This window comes from Parus major, chromosome 3, assembly GCF_001522545.3.
Source record: "Parus major isolate Abel chromosome 3, Parus_major1.1, whole genome shotgun sequence".
NCBI lineage: Eukaryota > Metazoa > Chordata > Aves > Passeriformes > Paridae > Parus > Parus major.
The window spans coordinates 7,912,946-7,928,457 of record NC_031770.1 but is presented as its reverse complement, the minus strand read 5'-3'; the positions used below and the strand labels follow the sequence as shown (position 1 = coordinate 7,928,457).

Sequence of the window (15,512 nt, the reverse complement as noted above, 5' to 3'; positions counted from 1 at the left end):
GTTTTTTAAACCACTTTCTGCAAGGATTTCAAACACAGTACATTACCTACTTTGAACACTTAGCAAAGAGAACCAGATGTGCCTTTAAACAACCTCAACATGTCTTGAAACACTGAAATGAACCCTGGAAGTGTTCAGCAGACCCTGTGGAATTTTTCAGTAAATCTTAATAATTGAGGAGTGGACAAAAAACTATGAACAAGTTTCAGAGCAAGGTGCAGAGCTGATTTAAGGTGAACAAGAAAGGTACTGAGCGCCCCAGCCAAGGTTCAAATATTTTATTTTGTATTCATACAGTATGAAGGTTCTTATAGTTCCCACAATATATGATGTAGCATGCAGAGGAAAAACTAAACATTCAACATAAATCATTTTTCCCCACACAAACTGAAAAAAAACCCCTCATCCCTCCCCTTCCAGTCCCCCTAAAGAAATAACATTAGCGCTAATTTCTATAATGCCAGCCAAGATATGCACAAGCAAGAAAAACTGAAAGCATTTGCTAAAATGTTTGTAACAAATACTTATGTACAAAAAATTCACAAAAGACTAATTCCCCCTTGAAGCAGAGCACATGGCAGTTGACACTGGAACAGATACAACCACTGGCTGGGATTATAAACCACGTACTGATCCAGAGGAAGAAAAAAGTTACATGTAGTGGAGATTTTTGTTTTGAACATTAACATTTACCAAAGTTTGGCAACATTATCTTTTTAATTATGCAAATTATGTAAACAAGAGGAACATTTCAAATCGATCTACATGCAAAACTTCATGTCATGCAAGGACACTAAGCACCTGGATTTCTCTCTCACAGACAGAGCCCATGATGTGCAGCACTCAGTTGAAGGAACAGCTATGGCAGACAGGTGCTCGATTGAAGAGGTTCAGACAACCTGCACTTTCCACTGCTCATTATAAAACAATTTTTTTTTTAAATAGAAAAACTACTATACAGGAAAGATGTACTGTCCTAAAAAATCTAGCAAATGTTTTTCTTCCAGCCAATAGTACCACTGCAGAAAAGGGAAGGGATGATATAAAGTTGTAAAACATGGCTCGCTACTTTTATATCACACAAATAGATCAAGTTACCTTCCATTACAAATTATGATATGGACAAATCTAGAAAAAAAAAAAAAATTTCTCCAGGAAAAGGACTGGAGAACTGCAAGAGGTATAAATTTAGATAGTGTGAAGTTTTCCTCCTCTATGGCATAGGTTAACAAGATTTCCCACCTGTATGAATCATATATACATATATATATATAAAATATTACCAGTTATTTAGCTACCTGTAGTATTTTTTAAATGCAAGGGGGAAAACTATCATGGGTGAAACAACAGAATTTAAGTGGCAAGAACATTTTATAATCTAAGTACTGTATAAAATAAGTAGATGGGAATCCTGCACAGTTATGTTGATCCTAATTTCATTAAGCTAAGCAGAAGAGAAAATCATGAATGCATCTACCACCTTAAGCAGCTGTATCTAAACTGAACCCAGAACAGCAGAGTTGTCTTGGCTTCAGGACAGCTGTAACTGCTCCCAGTTCCTGGGTGACGGAATCTAACAGCCATCAAAGCATTCTGCAGTCACTATATGCACACGAGGACTAGTTCTTGGCAGTAGCATTAAACTATATTCTCATATTAAGTAGAACTGTACTAAGTTATTTAGCAAAGAGACACAGTCCCTGGTAATATATTAACAGGTATAAATAAACTTAGTCTCCCGTGTTACAAAAAAAAAAAAAAGTAATTAAGGTGATTTAATAAGAAGCAATGCTTTGTCAGCCATTCAATATATAGAAACATCTGAACAGTCACAGGAAAAGAGTTGACCTAAGACCCAAGTTAAAATTTTACATTCTTCTACTATATATATAAAACTGTGTGAAATAAAAGTAAGGATGTATATCCATATATTGAACTGTTAATATTCTGCTTGGCACTTTGTACTCTAGGTTTGTTTCTGAATCAAGTATATTAAATTAAAGCCCACCTAGCTACTACATATAGAAAGCTACATATATATCTATATATAAATACACACATATATATATATAGATAGATATTTCCTTGTTATAAAAGATGAAGAAAAATAAATTAAAAAGCCAACCCCTTCCCTTTCTCCGCCACACTGATATGCTCTTTCCATCTTTGCTGTCCTTCAGACTTTAAAGTGCTACACTGAGTTATTGAGAGAATAAAAGTTCAATAACACTTAGTTGGCTTCATGAGGCTCATGTTGGAAAATGTGGCTTCACAGAGAAAAATACTTCCATTTAAATACACAGAGAGCATTGCTGGACGTCTGGAGCAGATCTTCAGAGATGGAGAAGAAAGCAAAAGTGTTGGGTGGTGCCCTACAGAGTCACACATCTACGACCATCTTTTTGTGGATATCTAGGCCTCCTACAACCTGGGAGAAAAATAAGGTTCAGAAAGATGAGAATTGAAAGTTAGCAAGGTGCAAAGAACACATTCAATAAATGCATTGAGGTCAATCATAAAGGTAGTAAGTACTTCCTGGCCTCTCCAAACTCCAAACTGATTTGTGAGAGATTAAACTAATTACGTACAAACCAAGGTAGTTCAGTATTAGTACAATTTACACGCTCAAGGGCCTGATAACCAGTGCAAATAACAGCATTAGGCATTCCTCTCCATCTCATATTACAACCCTGTAGTATTTTTGTGCATGTTAAGTAAAATGGTGACTTCTAAAACACCCTGTGAACCTTCCTAGGAAAAGGAAAGGGCCTTAGGAACAGCCACAGGATTTCTGACAGGACTGCACACACCCAGCAAAGAATTACCAGTGTTCACAGATGTGTGATCCATGCAGAACAGAAGGAAAAGAAAAGGTGCCATGTCAGAGGAACATTTTATAATGCAGGAACAAAATTCAAAGGCCGAATGCTATGTGCCAAAGACAACAAATGAAGAGGCAATTTTGTAGAAACGCGGTGCCAGATTCAGAGAGTGTAAAACTCAAGAAAAAGAAGAAGAGGTTGTAGAACTGAAAAGTGTCTTGTCAGGAGGTCAACAAAAACTGAAGAAATTAAAAGTAAGGAAGAGAAAAGTCCATCAGTAGCACAAGGCCAGAAGCCTGGGAAGAAGCCCAAAGACAAAAGAAGAGGCAACATCACATTTGATGGATGGCTGGAAGAGAACAGCCCACTGCAAGAAATAAAATAAGCAATGCACTAATCCAGGCATTTGCAGGCTGAAGCTCTAACTTCTTTGCAGACAAAATGTTTTTTTACATGATGTCACAAAAATAATTAAAATTTTTAAAAAATCCCCAAAATGCAAACAATAGAACCTTTTCACTTTAGTAGTTGGTGGGATGGCAGATTTCCACCACCCCCCTCCCCTTCTTTTTTTTAGAACTCACATATTTTTTGAGTTATGAACATGTTTGAACTGAAGTTGTAAATTCAAAGATGAGGACAAAAAGCAATGCCCAAACCATGCCACCAAGTGTATCTTCATTAACATACCATTTAAAATCAATGTGTAAACACTCATTACTGCTATTTTCAAAGGATCAAGATTCAACATGTCATTTACTTTTTTTGAGAAACTAATTTAAAACTTGCTGTCAGGTAATTAAATAAATATACCACATGGGTTGAAATCAACCCCTTCAAGCACTAAATGCTACATTTAATGCATTCTGATCAGTAAACCTCTAAGTTTTTAAAATGAACCTTTCAACTGTTTACTCTTTTTCCAGAGCAGCACTTGAGAGGTTTTATTTCTCTCTGTAAATGACCCAAGTTTTCTTTAGAAGTTACTTACAGCACAGAATTCTTCAAAGGATATTCTTCCATCACCATCCTTATCTGCATTAATTATGGTTTTATCTACAATTTGCTGTAACTGAGTGTCTTTGAGATTGTTCCCAACCATCATCTTCAGCACCTGGAAGAGCTCTCCATTTGAGATATAGCCATCTTTGTCCATATCATAAATGCGAAAAGCAACTGCAGAAGTAAAAAACAATGATCAAAAAAAAATCAACCAACCATTTGGTAGCAACTATGGATGGAAAATAATACATACTCACTTTGGAAAACACCTGAAATTGTTTTAGCACCAGAAGTAAAAGCATTGTATGAACACCAAAAAAGAAAATCTTCCCCATCACAAGTAAAGCACCCAGGCAGCAAAAAAAATTACAACCTTCCAGGAAACAGATGTCTCAAAATCCCATCTGCTGCAAACAACTTGGCATCAAGACTGAATTTATTTTTAAACATTTCAATCTTATTTATTGGAAGCAACATCCGTAACTGAACCTGTCTCTTTTCTACTCCTAAAAGCCTGGGTCTGGAGATGCACTTCTGAAACAAGAATTAATGCTTCCCTACTCTAAAAGCAAAGAATTGAGTATTATTCTCAGATCCTGTAAATTCACAGAACTACACAGCAAGATGTTCTCAAGTGATTTTTTTTCTTTAAAAACAGAAAGCAACCAAAATTTTTCAGAAAGCAACCAACCTCCTTCAACCTTCTCTGCAGAAAAGGGTGCTAACAAAGCTTCACACAAATAAAGGACAAAATGTGCAAAAAGCTTACAATCTACTTTGATGATTTTCCACTCTTTACAACCATTTGGATTTGCCAGTTTCTTAATCTTAACTTACAAAAGTGTATTTTTGAGGATCAGAAAAGTTTTGTTAAGGAAAATCAAAATACTTACACCTCAACTTCTGTTCCTTATCTCCTTTGACACTGAACTGGGAGACTCCTTCTATAAATTCTAAATAATACAAGGAAAACATGTATAAAAAGTGTTATTTTTTAATAAACAAGTCAGTATTCAGAAAATTTTCAAAACTGTAAAGCCAATCTAATCTTTAAAATTCTAAATTCTAAAATATTGTCTACCTTGTGACACCTAAATATCTGCATGCTTTTATATTTAATGCTCTTCAGTGGGAGGAACCCCAAATCCAATGCAGCACTCACTAAACAGACTTGGTCAAACCAGGATTTAAGGAATTTTGTTGCTGGACCTTCCCAAGAACCTGACAGAAAACTCTAAGATCTTTACTAAAGCTACTCTAATTGAGACTAATTGTACAACTCCTCTCAATACTGGTTTCTTAATGTAAAGAATTACATTGAAACTAAAAACTGCTTTTGAAGAATTACTAAAGTAATATTTTTCTCTAAAAAAATGGATTTTTGCCAACTTCCTGTTCCCACCCAAGAGGAACAACTCTTGATAACTGTATTAATCACAGCTCAATGTCACAGACAACATGATCATCATTGTTCATGACTATCTATTTTTAAGAAAGGAATTTTAAATAGTTCCATGCAACAATTACTGCTTCCAATCAAAACATTCTGGCTATACTTTAGCTATCTCTATACACATTTATGGGGTTTTGTAAAGGTTAGCAACTCTTGTATATTAATACATTATTTAAAATGTCAGTCTGTCAGTATAAATAAGATTTAAGTACTTACTCCAATTTAAAAAAAAAAAAAAATGCAAGACTGATTAACCTTCTCCAGCCATAAGCAACAAGAAATATTAATTATTACCTTGGACAGAAGTTACAAACATTATCACTTCTAAAGGTCAGATAGTGGTTTAAGATCAACTAGTGATGAAGGTTATAGCTTGCTAGCCCTTTTAAACATGAACATTTAAAATAAGTCTAAAATTTTGAGAAATGTTCTAAATCAAATCTTCTGGGTTGTTTGGAATTTTTTTTTTTTCCTTCAAGTGTCAATCTAAGATCTACCTAAAAAGCATCCCATATAAGAAGTATCAACAGAAAAACCTGGGCTCCTTTCTATTTTCTGAATACTCCAAAGGACAGATTTCATTTTGATATTTGGATAAATACACCTTATGCAGTAACACACCACTTAGCCTACCACAATTTCTTCAGTCTCTCCTCAGCATTAAAATTAAGAATCTAAATTGGTGTACTTTAAGAGATATTTAATGAGTAATCCTCAGTCAGCATGACCTTAAAGGCAATTACTAAACAATGTGCTCTTTTAAACATTTCACTCCAAAGTTCCCTAAGGCAGAGAAACTAGTTTTACTGATATTTACTTTCACTAGGATTTAGTACGTTATTTTAGCAAATTTTCCTCATCTCTCCTCTCTCAGATGAAGAAAAAACATGAAAGCTCTAGGAATTCTGAAGTACCACCACCTGTCACAGAACACTGTGCCTTACCTTTGAAATCCACTTCTCCATTGCCATCTGTGTCAAATATATCTATTACTCGCTGTACTAATGGGTTCTGTTGCAATTCAGGTAAAGACATGAACTCCTCCACGCTCAGAGAACCAGAGTTGTCCAAATCAAGCTTCTTGAATCTCTTTCCTAGTCGTTTTATCTCATCAGCATCAACTGAAATGAAAAACAACCCCATACTTAGAAAGGCTTCAGTAAACCCTTTGCAGTTAAACATAAGGCACATTTCATTAATTTCCTGCAAAATTCTCTCCTACTTTACTGTAACTATTAAACACCTATAAAGGTAACATGAAATTCTGAAGCAAACACAGTTTTATTTTAATAAGACTTACCTTTCTTTCTCCCTGCACCTGCCATAATACAGCTATTAGCCTTGTGACTCACTGAATACCACATGCTGACACAACATTTTGAAGGATTGAGGATGCTTAGCTAGTTAGTTCTTAGTCAGACAGCTTTTACAAATACCATTTATGAAGAAATTAAGGAAGAGACCAAGTGTTCTCTGAAGGAGCTAGCATTATGTTTACACTAGACTAACATAATATGTTAGGACAATGACAAAAGGTAATTATATTCAATTATATTCAACTTATTAGCAAAACTAGTGCTTCTTCAGCACACTGAACATGAGATCTCCTGGGATAAGTGTCAAGTTAAGCAGGTTAACTCTCCTACTGTTAACCAGTTATCTCTCACCTATTCAAAACATCCCTCTGACTGACCTAAAATAATTTTTCCTCTCCATTTCCAGACAGGAAAAAGATACACCTGTAGCCACAACCTGCACACAGCTTTTTTTTTGTCCCAGAAATTAAAGTAGATTCAGGTTGTGCAGCAGCATGTCTTCATCTAATCTCTTCAAATTTATAGAGAATCTCAATTAAAGCATACACCTAGTACCCTATTTTACACATCTCATTATGCCAAGGATAGACTAAACCTGTGAATCCATAAACACAATTAAATGCAATCTTGTACAATGCTACTGCTGAAAGGCTTGAAAAAATTTCCCCAGAACAACCTGATAATATCCTGTCAGCAGCTCCATTTACAAGATCCCAGTCTGTTCACATGTTGCTCACCATTTTTGGCTATAAAGGAGAAACTGGGGTTCTCAGGAATCCTAGAAGAAGCTCAGCATAGAGCAAACTACAGCAAAAAGACCTTGCAGAACCTAAGGCTGCAAACTCCCCCTACCAATCTCCTCCTTAACCTGAGCAATTCCTTCAGTACTTCTTAGCTCCATTTAGTAGTGTTTGCTGTAATAGTAACAAAAATTGTATCCTATCTTCCACAAGGCACATACCTCCACCTGATCCATTTCACATCACATTTGCACATTCTTAGGCTTTTGTGAAAGTGCAGCATAAACCAAACAGCTCTGAGTCTTTTCAAGACATAAGGTCAGCCAGTCTGCAGAGCTTCATGTTCTGAAACTGTAGCCAACTCAAAATCGTGATCCTCTACCAACAGTAACCAACTTCCAATTCAACTCCTTCCTCAAAACCTTCCATTGTTTTTTGTTTTTTTGTCTAAAAACCAATGAGACACAAATACAGAGTCCTCACTGTATTATTTCAGAATGAGAGAGAGCCTGAGAGAAGTCCAGAGGCACAAGATGATTTTTCTGACACTCTGCAGTCAGTCTCAGTTACTGCTTGCAACTGCAGAGACAAAGGGCAAAAAACAGTGTACAGTCCCAGAATAATCTTCTCTTTCCTCTGCCAGAAAGTGACAGACCTGATTCTGCCTCTAGGGCTATAAAAGCAAGACTAAACATAATTTGCTTCCCTTGGTTTCTAGTGTGGTATTTCACACAATTAACCTCTTGACTGCTCTGAAATATTCCTTTTACCCCAGTTTGTGCAGAAGCCTTGTACGTGACTGGAGGTGTACCCTGGACAGTGCAACACCACAGCAGGGGCAGCAGCACATTGCACAGGAACCCTTCTAGAGGACACAGAAGGAGACAGAGTAACCTGGATGTAACCATATAGTAACCTGGATGTAGAACATTATATGTGACTAAAAGAATACAGTCTTAAAGAGGAATGGCAAAGCAGAGCTCCACAGGAGCTCCATCAGCACAAAATGCTGCTTCCCATCCATACACTGAAGGTACTTTCCAACTTTTGCCTCTGTACACAGAAACTCTTTTGCTTCCATTCATCCTTGATCCCAGTCCTGCCACTGGACAACTACTGGGCCCACCCCATCTTAATGAAAAGACAGCACCTTGGAAAGCTGCAAATGTGGGAACTTCATTTTTAGTGCAAGTTCTGCTTGCAACTCGCAGAGAAAGAGTTGATACCCAAAAAAAATCCTCACAGCAAAAGCATTTGAAAAAGCATAAAAATATTAAGGGTGGCTTATCACAGTACCTATGTATTTTACTACCTAGTAAAGTAAGTGTAGGAATAGACATACTTTATACCTGTATTACTTCACTTTAAAACAACAGCATACTCTAAGTATTGTCTATGGTGTATATACTGTCAGTTTCTTACCAGAGTAGTGGAATCTCACTTCCAGTATAAACAGAAAAACTAATCTTTCCATATGGTCATTTTAAAGCCTCCTAAGCAACCTAAACACCTTCATAGTTCTGCAATTTCACAAAATCACAATGGAAAAAAATGACAGAAGCATTAACACAGCTGGATCTCTTCTCCCTTGCCACAAAAACTAATGAGTTAATGAATTGCAAGTTCTATAATATTTTCATGTAACACAAACTCCTAAGTACCAAAACACAGCATTTCATTTCACAAATTAGGATGGAAACATAGAGCTGCCTGGGTAAGACCATTTTCTCACAACCCAGAGTTGACATTAAAGAAAGTCTTATTTCATTACTTCTGTTCCATTTCCTGCTTTGGGAGCTCAAGTCCATGCCATTTTCCCTCACAAATATAAGAGCAAAGACTGGAAGTGACACCCAGAGTTCTGTCAATGTTCTGCTATGAAGTGGAGCTAATTAGCACACATACAAGTCACTCACACACGGCTGCACAGCTTAAACTGGCACAAGCTGGCACAAGACAGACAAGCCCAACTTTGCCATTGTAGAAAGACATGCTAAGAAAACAAACTGTTGTCAGAAAGGTATTTTGTCTCAATATATCTCCAGCAGGAACTACCAATACTACAAAAAGAATGTTTTCTTGTGGAATTCAGAAACTATTTCACAGAACACAGTATTAACAAGCAATGCTGCTCTGCCATCATGTGCTGGGCACAAGAACCACTGCTGGGTTAACCAGCCTCGCATTTGCAGTTAACAAGGTCCTTAAATTCAAAAGCTAGCAAGTGTAAGAGAAGAAATTTTGTTTTGTTTTGAAGATTGTAGGCAAGGAGGTCAAGATTATGGACGACAAAGATAGGAATCAGATCACAGGAAGGGGAGGAGGTTGCAGAGGCTTGTAGGGCTCAAGAATGTTCGTGTTTTGCTGAACTCTAACAAAGCAACAGCTGCCACAATTATGAAATTAAGGATACTTGAAAAATGTTAATTACTCTTTCTCCACATATACACACATCCAATTTCATAGCTCATACCAGCTCAACTTCAATGCACAATCCAGGTACAAACATCTGGAAACAGTTCCTACTAGAAATGAGATTACAAATTTCTCATTCTAAACCTTGAAACATTCAAGCAAAGGGCTTGCCTGCACTGGAGATCTAAGAAAGGTTCTTTTCTTAAGGGGCAAAAAACCAAAAAAAGTCAAAAAACAGTACTGAAAAAAATTAGCATCTCTGCCAAAAGCTGACCAAATAGTAAACTCTTCCAATGTTTTGTTTCTGGCAATTGACACACCATGAATGACAGTACTTGCAGGAGGAAATAATGAAAAAGCAAAGTAAATGCTGGACTAAGAAAATTTTCTTCAATAGTTTATGAGCACATAAATGTCTGTTCCTAATGGATGTATCTGGAAAAACATGACATTACTGTGTTCATAACTGACTTTTACCAGAATTTTGTATCAGAACCTCATTATTTTTCCTTAAATATATTGCAGGCACCTCACCTCCTGTTAAATCCTTTCCACAAGCTGAATTTTAAAAAGCTTATGCAAAAAAAATGCTTATGAAAAAAAATTATATTTCAGCAGCATCTTTGTCTTCATAGAACAGCTTTAAGAAATAAGAATGCAAATATAAAATTAGGGATGAATACATCACAGTATAATATGCCTTAGATTTGCATACCTTCTGTCTATTCTTTCTTCAGTTCAGAGTCTTCATTTCTGGTGACTCTCCCTGCCTATGCTGAGTTTACCTAACAACTATGGAGGTCTTCTGGGGATTAATGCTTGTTTCTTCATTCTCCTTTGGACTTTTTAAAGGAAAACAGCATACATTTATATGGAACAGCAGATTTCAGTAATACCTTATTCATTTTTTGTTGATATTATCTCCCAGAATGAACATATACAACAGTTCCCATCCAAGATGGATGCTCCCCTTTTTAACAAGGCCTTTATTTCCCTTGTCCTTATCAACAGACTTAAAATTCCACATAGTTCTCACTGAAGAACAGAGCACTGAATTAAACTTTTAGTCTAAACAAAAAATATGACTTTGTGCCCACACAAACTCAAGATCTTAAGTTCTGCTGGAAATGCAAGGCACAAGATAGTTCAGATCTAAGGGAAAGCTGATTTGAGAGGACTGATGGTGGCAGTAGCAGACAGAATTTAAGAAGACCAGCTCAGGAGACCAGGACAGATAAAAACACCAGGAACTCCACGTCCACAGTAGTGTAAAAAGGCAGTAACACCACTGAGGCAAACCAGGAGGACTGAGCTTTGTTTACACTGTTTGGGGCAGAGTTTGCCTGTGACTCATCACCACAATGAACAACCCTGAGCATTCCTCTCCCTCAGATCTGAATTAGCCATTTTTGTGCTGTGCTCCCCAGCTCACAGGGGGCTTTGTGCTTCCTATGCCTTCCACCAGAATCTGACACTATCCCATCAGCTTGGCTCTGATGCCTGAGCTTACAAACTTACTAACTGGCTGGAAATAATAACTGCTAAGTGCTTTTCTTTAAAACCCTCTGTTGGCAACCCTGTAAAACACCAAATTCTGCACTGTTCTAAACCACGTCAAATTATTTATGTTTATTTCTAATACATTTTGAATCTTGTTCCCCTTGTAATTAACATAAGATGGGTGTTAAATAGTTCTGGTACTAAGGGGGTTTTTGTTTTTGAAAGAACTATCAGTACTTTCAAAAGATTCCTCTTCCATCCAAGTATTAAAATTCTTAGGGCCAACACCTGCTTCATCTCTTGAATTTGTTTGCATACATCTAAAAATATGATGAATCAGGTTAAAATGCTTCCAAGAAACTACATGCAAATGCTTCCCCTCACTCCCATTTTAGTGCAGGAGCCTTATCTCCCAGTTGCTCATTTTCTAATACGCTCATCCACACCACTGAGCTACTCAAGTTCTTTCCCCAGCACAGCAGTAGAGGATGATCCATCAGATTTTAAAACAACTCTGTTTCAAATTGTTATGCACGCAACAATCTCAGATAAGACTGTAAAAACTATTAAAGTGGCAACTCAAAAAGCTTTATTAGAAGCCAATTCCACTTTGCTCTATGTTGAAAACAGTTATTTCAGAAAAGAATTTAATACTAATTTTTCCAGTTAACATAAAGGTACATAGCTTTCTATTAATGTAAGAACCAAAAGTAAAGAATGCCCTAAAACTACAGGTTTCTGAAATCCACTACACTCAGTGATGCTTGAAGAGGATAATTGCTTATGTATTAAGAAGCATGGTACATCCATTGCTGCAGAGCACATAATATACACACAGACATCTGCAAAAAGTACAGACCTTAGAAAAGCTGTACATCTCTCAGCAATTAGGTGCTGAGCACTTCTGAAATCCATAATGTTTACCCCTGTATTTAAAAGGTTGGCTTTTCAGATACTCTTAGAATACTGGCACAAAGGTTTAACTAACAAAAGCCAGATCAGAGTGTGGTCACAGAGAGACCCATTTCCACTGATTTTTTTCAAATATGAAATCATTATGGACAAGAATATTGCTAAGTTATTAGGAGAAATTTTAAAATCAAACATGTTCTGAAATTAATTTTAAATGTTTCCAGACTAATCTTCCCCCAGAAGAATGTATTGCAGAGATCTCAAAATAAAACACAGCTTCAGCAAAACTTGCACCTCTACCTATGGTCTCATCTGATTCACAAATATAACGTTTCAGAGTAGCAACTAAGTCAGCCATTTCAGTTTTGGAGATCACATTTCAAAAAGATGACGCCCTTGAGAACACATTCAACCACTTGTCTTGTATATGCTTACACACAGCTGGCCTAATCCTTTTCATGACTTCAGATGTGTCAATTACAATTTCCTAAGTTAGATACTAGTCCTTCTTATCCTAAAATCTAAACACTCTACAAAAGAATGTTTATATTAAAAATACTACACCATAAACTATTCTTTACTGGATAACAAAATAGTTTTCTCTGTATCTTTTTGCTGTAATAAAATTTTCTTACAGATAATTTGACAGATTCTGGCTGACATCAAATTTTCACCAGGGAAAGCAGTGGTAGGTTTTCAGTAATTTCTGGTACAGCACAGCTGAGAAACAAAACCAAACCACTTTAAGGAATCCAACAACACTAAATCACCCAGTGAGAAGAACGAGTGTTCTAAAATGAAAGGTCAAAAGAATATGCTTGACTATTTAATGGTGTGCATCCTCTCCTTCATTCAGTATCCTGAATTTGCTTCACATAACTGCCAACTTTAACACAAAGTTATTCTTATGAGACACCAAAGTAGCAACTGTAGCACCAAGCAGAGGTTATGACCCAATGCCTCCATCCAAACAGCATTAATACATTTTTACTAACTGGAAATCTTCAAAAGATGAAAATTCAAAATCCCTATCAGATGACCTTCAAAGACATCGTCTGGTCTTGCCTTGAAAGCTTTAGATCTATCAGTAACAATTTCTGGGAAGCAGCAGGAACATTTAACATTTGAAAAATTACACGAATGTCTACTTGGTGGACCTGCTTCCAGACATACAGCTGTGCACATCTGTGCTCAAAACCCCAGTTTTAGAACATTGAGGCACACAGGATCTTTAAGCACAGCCCTATCACTGCAGTGGCTGGCCCACCCAAGCAAAGGGACAGTGATAACTCCATTTTCCTGGTGTGTATAGTTATGTTGCCCAGGGATACAGCTGACCTTTTGCTGTGAGAAAGGCCATCAGAGCAGAAGAAACTTTAATCATGCAAAACTTCACATTTAAACAACAACAGCCTCAACATATTGTTTAACCACAGAACGTAATGTGAAAATCCTCACCTTCTCTGCAATCAAAATGGGCAAACAAGCTCAGTAATAAACCTTTAGGCTGCCCATTGCTACCAATGAATATAGCTTGTCCTAGAATCAGAAGTTAAGGATGGAGATGCTTACAACTGTGACATTGACACAGCTAACTAAAAAAATCATTCTTCAGAAACCACTTTATCTCTAACAAAACATTGACCAATAGAGCAGTAATGTAAGATTGAGATATATATGTATACTATTCAGGAAAACACTACTGAAGTCTTCATCAAATACAAAACTACAACCAGATACTTGCATATAACAAAATATACTGAGAGCATTACACAGCTATGCACTGCTGTGGATGATATTCTCAAGTGTTTGCAAACTTATGACTCAAATTAGAATTCAGGTAGATGCCCCCATTAGGCACACAGGACTTGCAAATTACCAGCTAAAGCCTCATGTCTGAAAAAAAAACACATTTAGACAAAGACTTCTACATGACTATCTGCTTTCTATTACAGTTTGAGTTATGAGAGCCAAAGGCCAGCACAAGCACATGACAAGCATTGTGAAAGAAATCCAGAAAACAGTCCCTTCTCTTTAAGAGCTACCCTGTTTAAAAACAAGATGTGATTCACCCAAGATAAGGAATTTTATGAATTAGTTCAGAATTCACACACACACATCTACACACACTTTAGGGCTAAAGAAAATCATTCTATAGGAAATGCAACTAAAAATAGGTACACTTAGCACAACACCACAAGAACATTATACATGACAACCCTTTCTTTGGTCAGCTTTCAGCAAAAAATACTTTGTCATTTTTACAGGGTAGACTAACCCCATGAGATGGAGCAACAAATTTTATTCTCACATGGCCAGAAGCAAGTAACACCAAGTGGGTTCTCACCTAACTGCTTGGCTGCAAGCACACACAGGGGAACAACAAAGCTCATTTAGTCTCAACCTCTCCTTCCTCTGAGGGCACAAAGCCAGTTTATGCAATATACTTTGCTCCTAACACATCACAGACTGCACCATGAGCTGCTCCATATCCCTGAGGAACTGGCACCAGGACTGATGGAAAAGCCCCACTGGCTGAACTACACTTCACCCTACAGACATCAAGACTATCATAATTTTTTTTTTAATTTTCTAATGGAAGACTCAAAGAAAACCCTCAAAACTTTAAGTGATTTTTGTTTTAAAGATGGACTTATTTTTGATTTTACAATCTAACAGCAAAAACTGTATTATTTCCAAAGGTAATTTTTAACTTTTTAATTATTTTGGTTAGTATATAAACTGCATACCATACATGGAAACTGTACATATCAAGCCCCAAACAAAATTCACTTCTGTAACAATACAGTGTAGCAATTAAAAAAACTTACAGTGCGAGCACATTTCCAAAGGGTAGCTTGCCTCATTTCCCTGAAACACAACAAGAAAAAAAGAGCAAAGTTGCAATTACTCCCAAATTAGCTTTGAGGAACTATTTACATTTCAGCATTGTAAAAATCTCAGGCAGTACAAGTTACATTGTTATTCAAAAATATGTATTTCAGACCCAACAGTCATAAACAGTGTTTTATTTGGATAGATCTATGTTACCAAAACAAAAATATAAAACCATTAAGAGGTCTCCTTAAATGAGAATTCCCATGAAAATGTCAGTTCACATAATTATAACAAGAACTTCAATCCCGTATTCTAAACTCAGAAAAACAAACTCACTACTTATATACTGAGCAAATGCTACTTTTCAAGTTAAAAACATTTAATTTCAAAACTTCGCAAAACCTGCTTTACCGTTTTATTTCATACGCAGAAGCAGACGCGTCCTTACGAATTCCGATGACAAATCTTACTCAATTTGCTTAAGAAAACTGTATCAAGTTTTCTTCCCTGAACC

At 36.5% G+C, this 15,512-nt stretch overlaps 1 protein-coding gene across 2 annotated transcripts in view; it reads right to left on the bottom strand.

Moving 5' to 3' along the window:
* Nucleotides 1-263: 263 nt before the first annotated feature.
* The window catches only part of PPP3R1 (protein phosphatase 3 regulatory subunit B, alpha), a 39,137-nt gene continuing 23,888 nt past the window's right edge, over nt 264-15,512 (bottom strand). For both annotated transcript variants that reach the window (XM_015620740.3, XM_015620741.3), the window contains 5 exons: nt 14,992-15,031; nt 6,222-6,398; nt 4,718-4,777; nt 3,814-3,998; nt 264-2,428 (listed from right to left, as the gene is read on the bottom strand). In XM_015620740.3, coding sequence (XP_015476226.1) covers nt 2,381-2,428; nt 3,814-3,998; nt 4,718-4,777; nt 6,222-6,398; nt 14,992-15,031 — 510 coding nt within the window. In that variant the 3' untranslated portion in view covers nt 264-2,380. The remainder of the gene's footprint in view (nt 2,429-3,813; nt 3,999-4,717; nt 4,778-6,221; nt 6,399-14,991; nt 15,032-15,512) is intronic.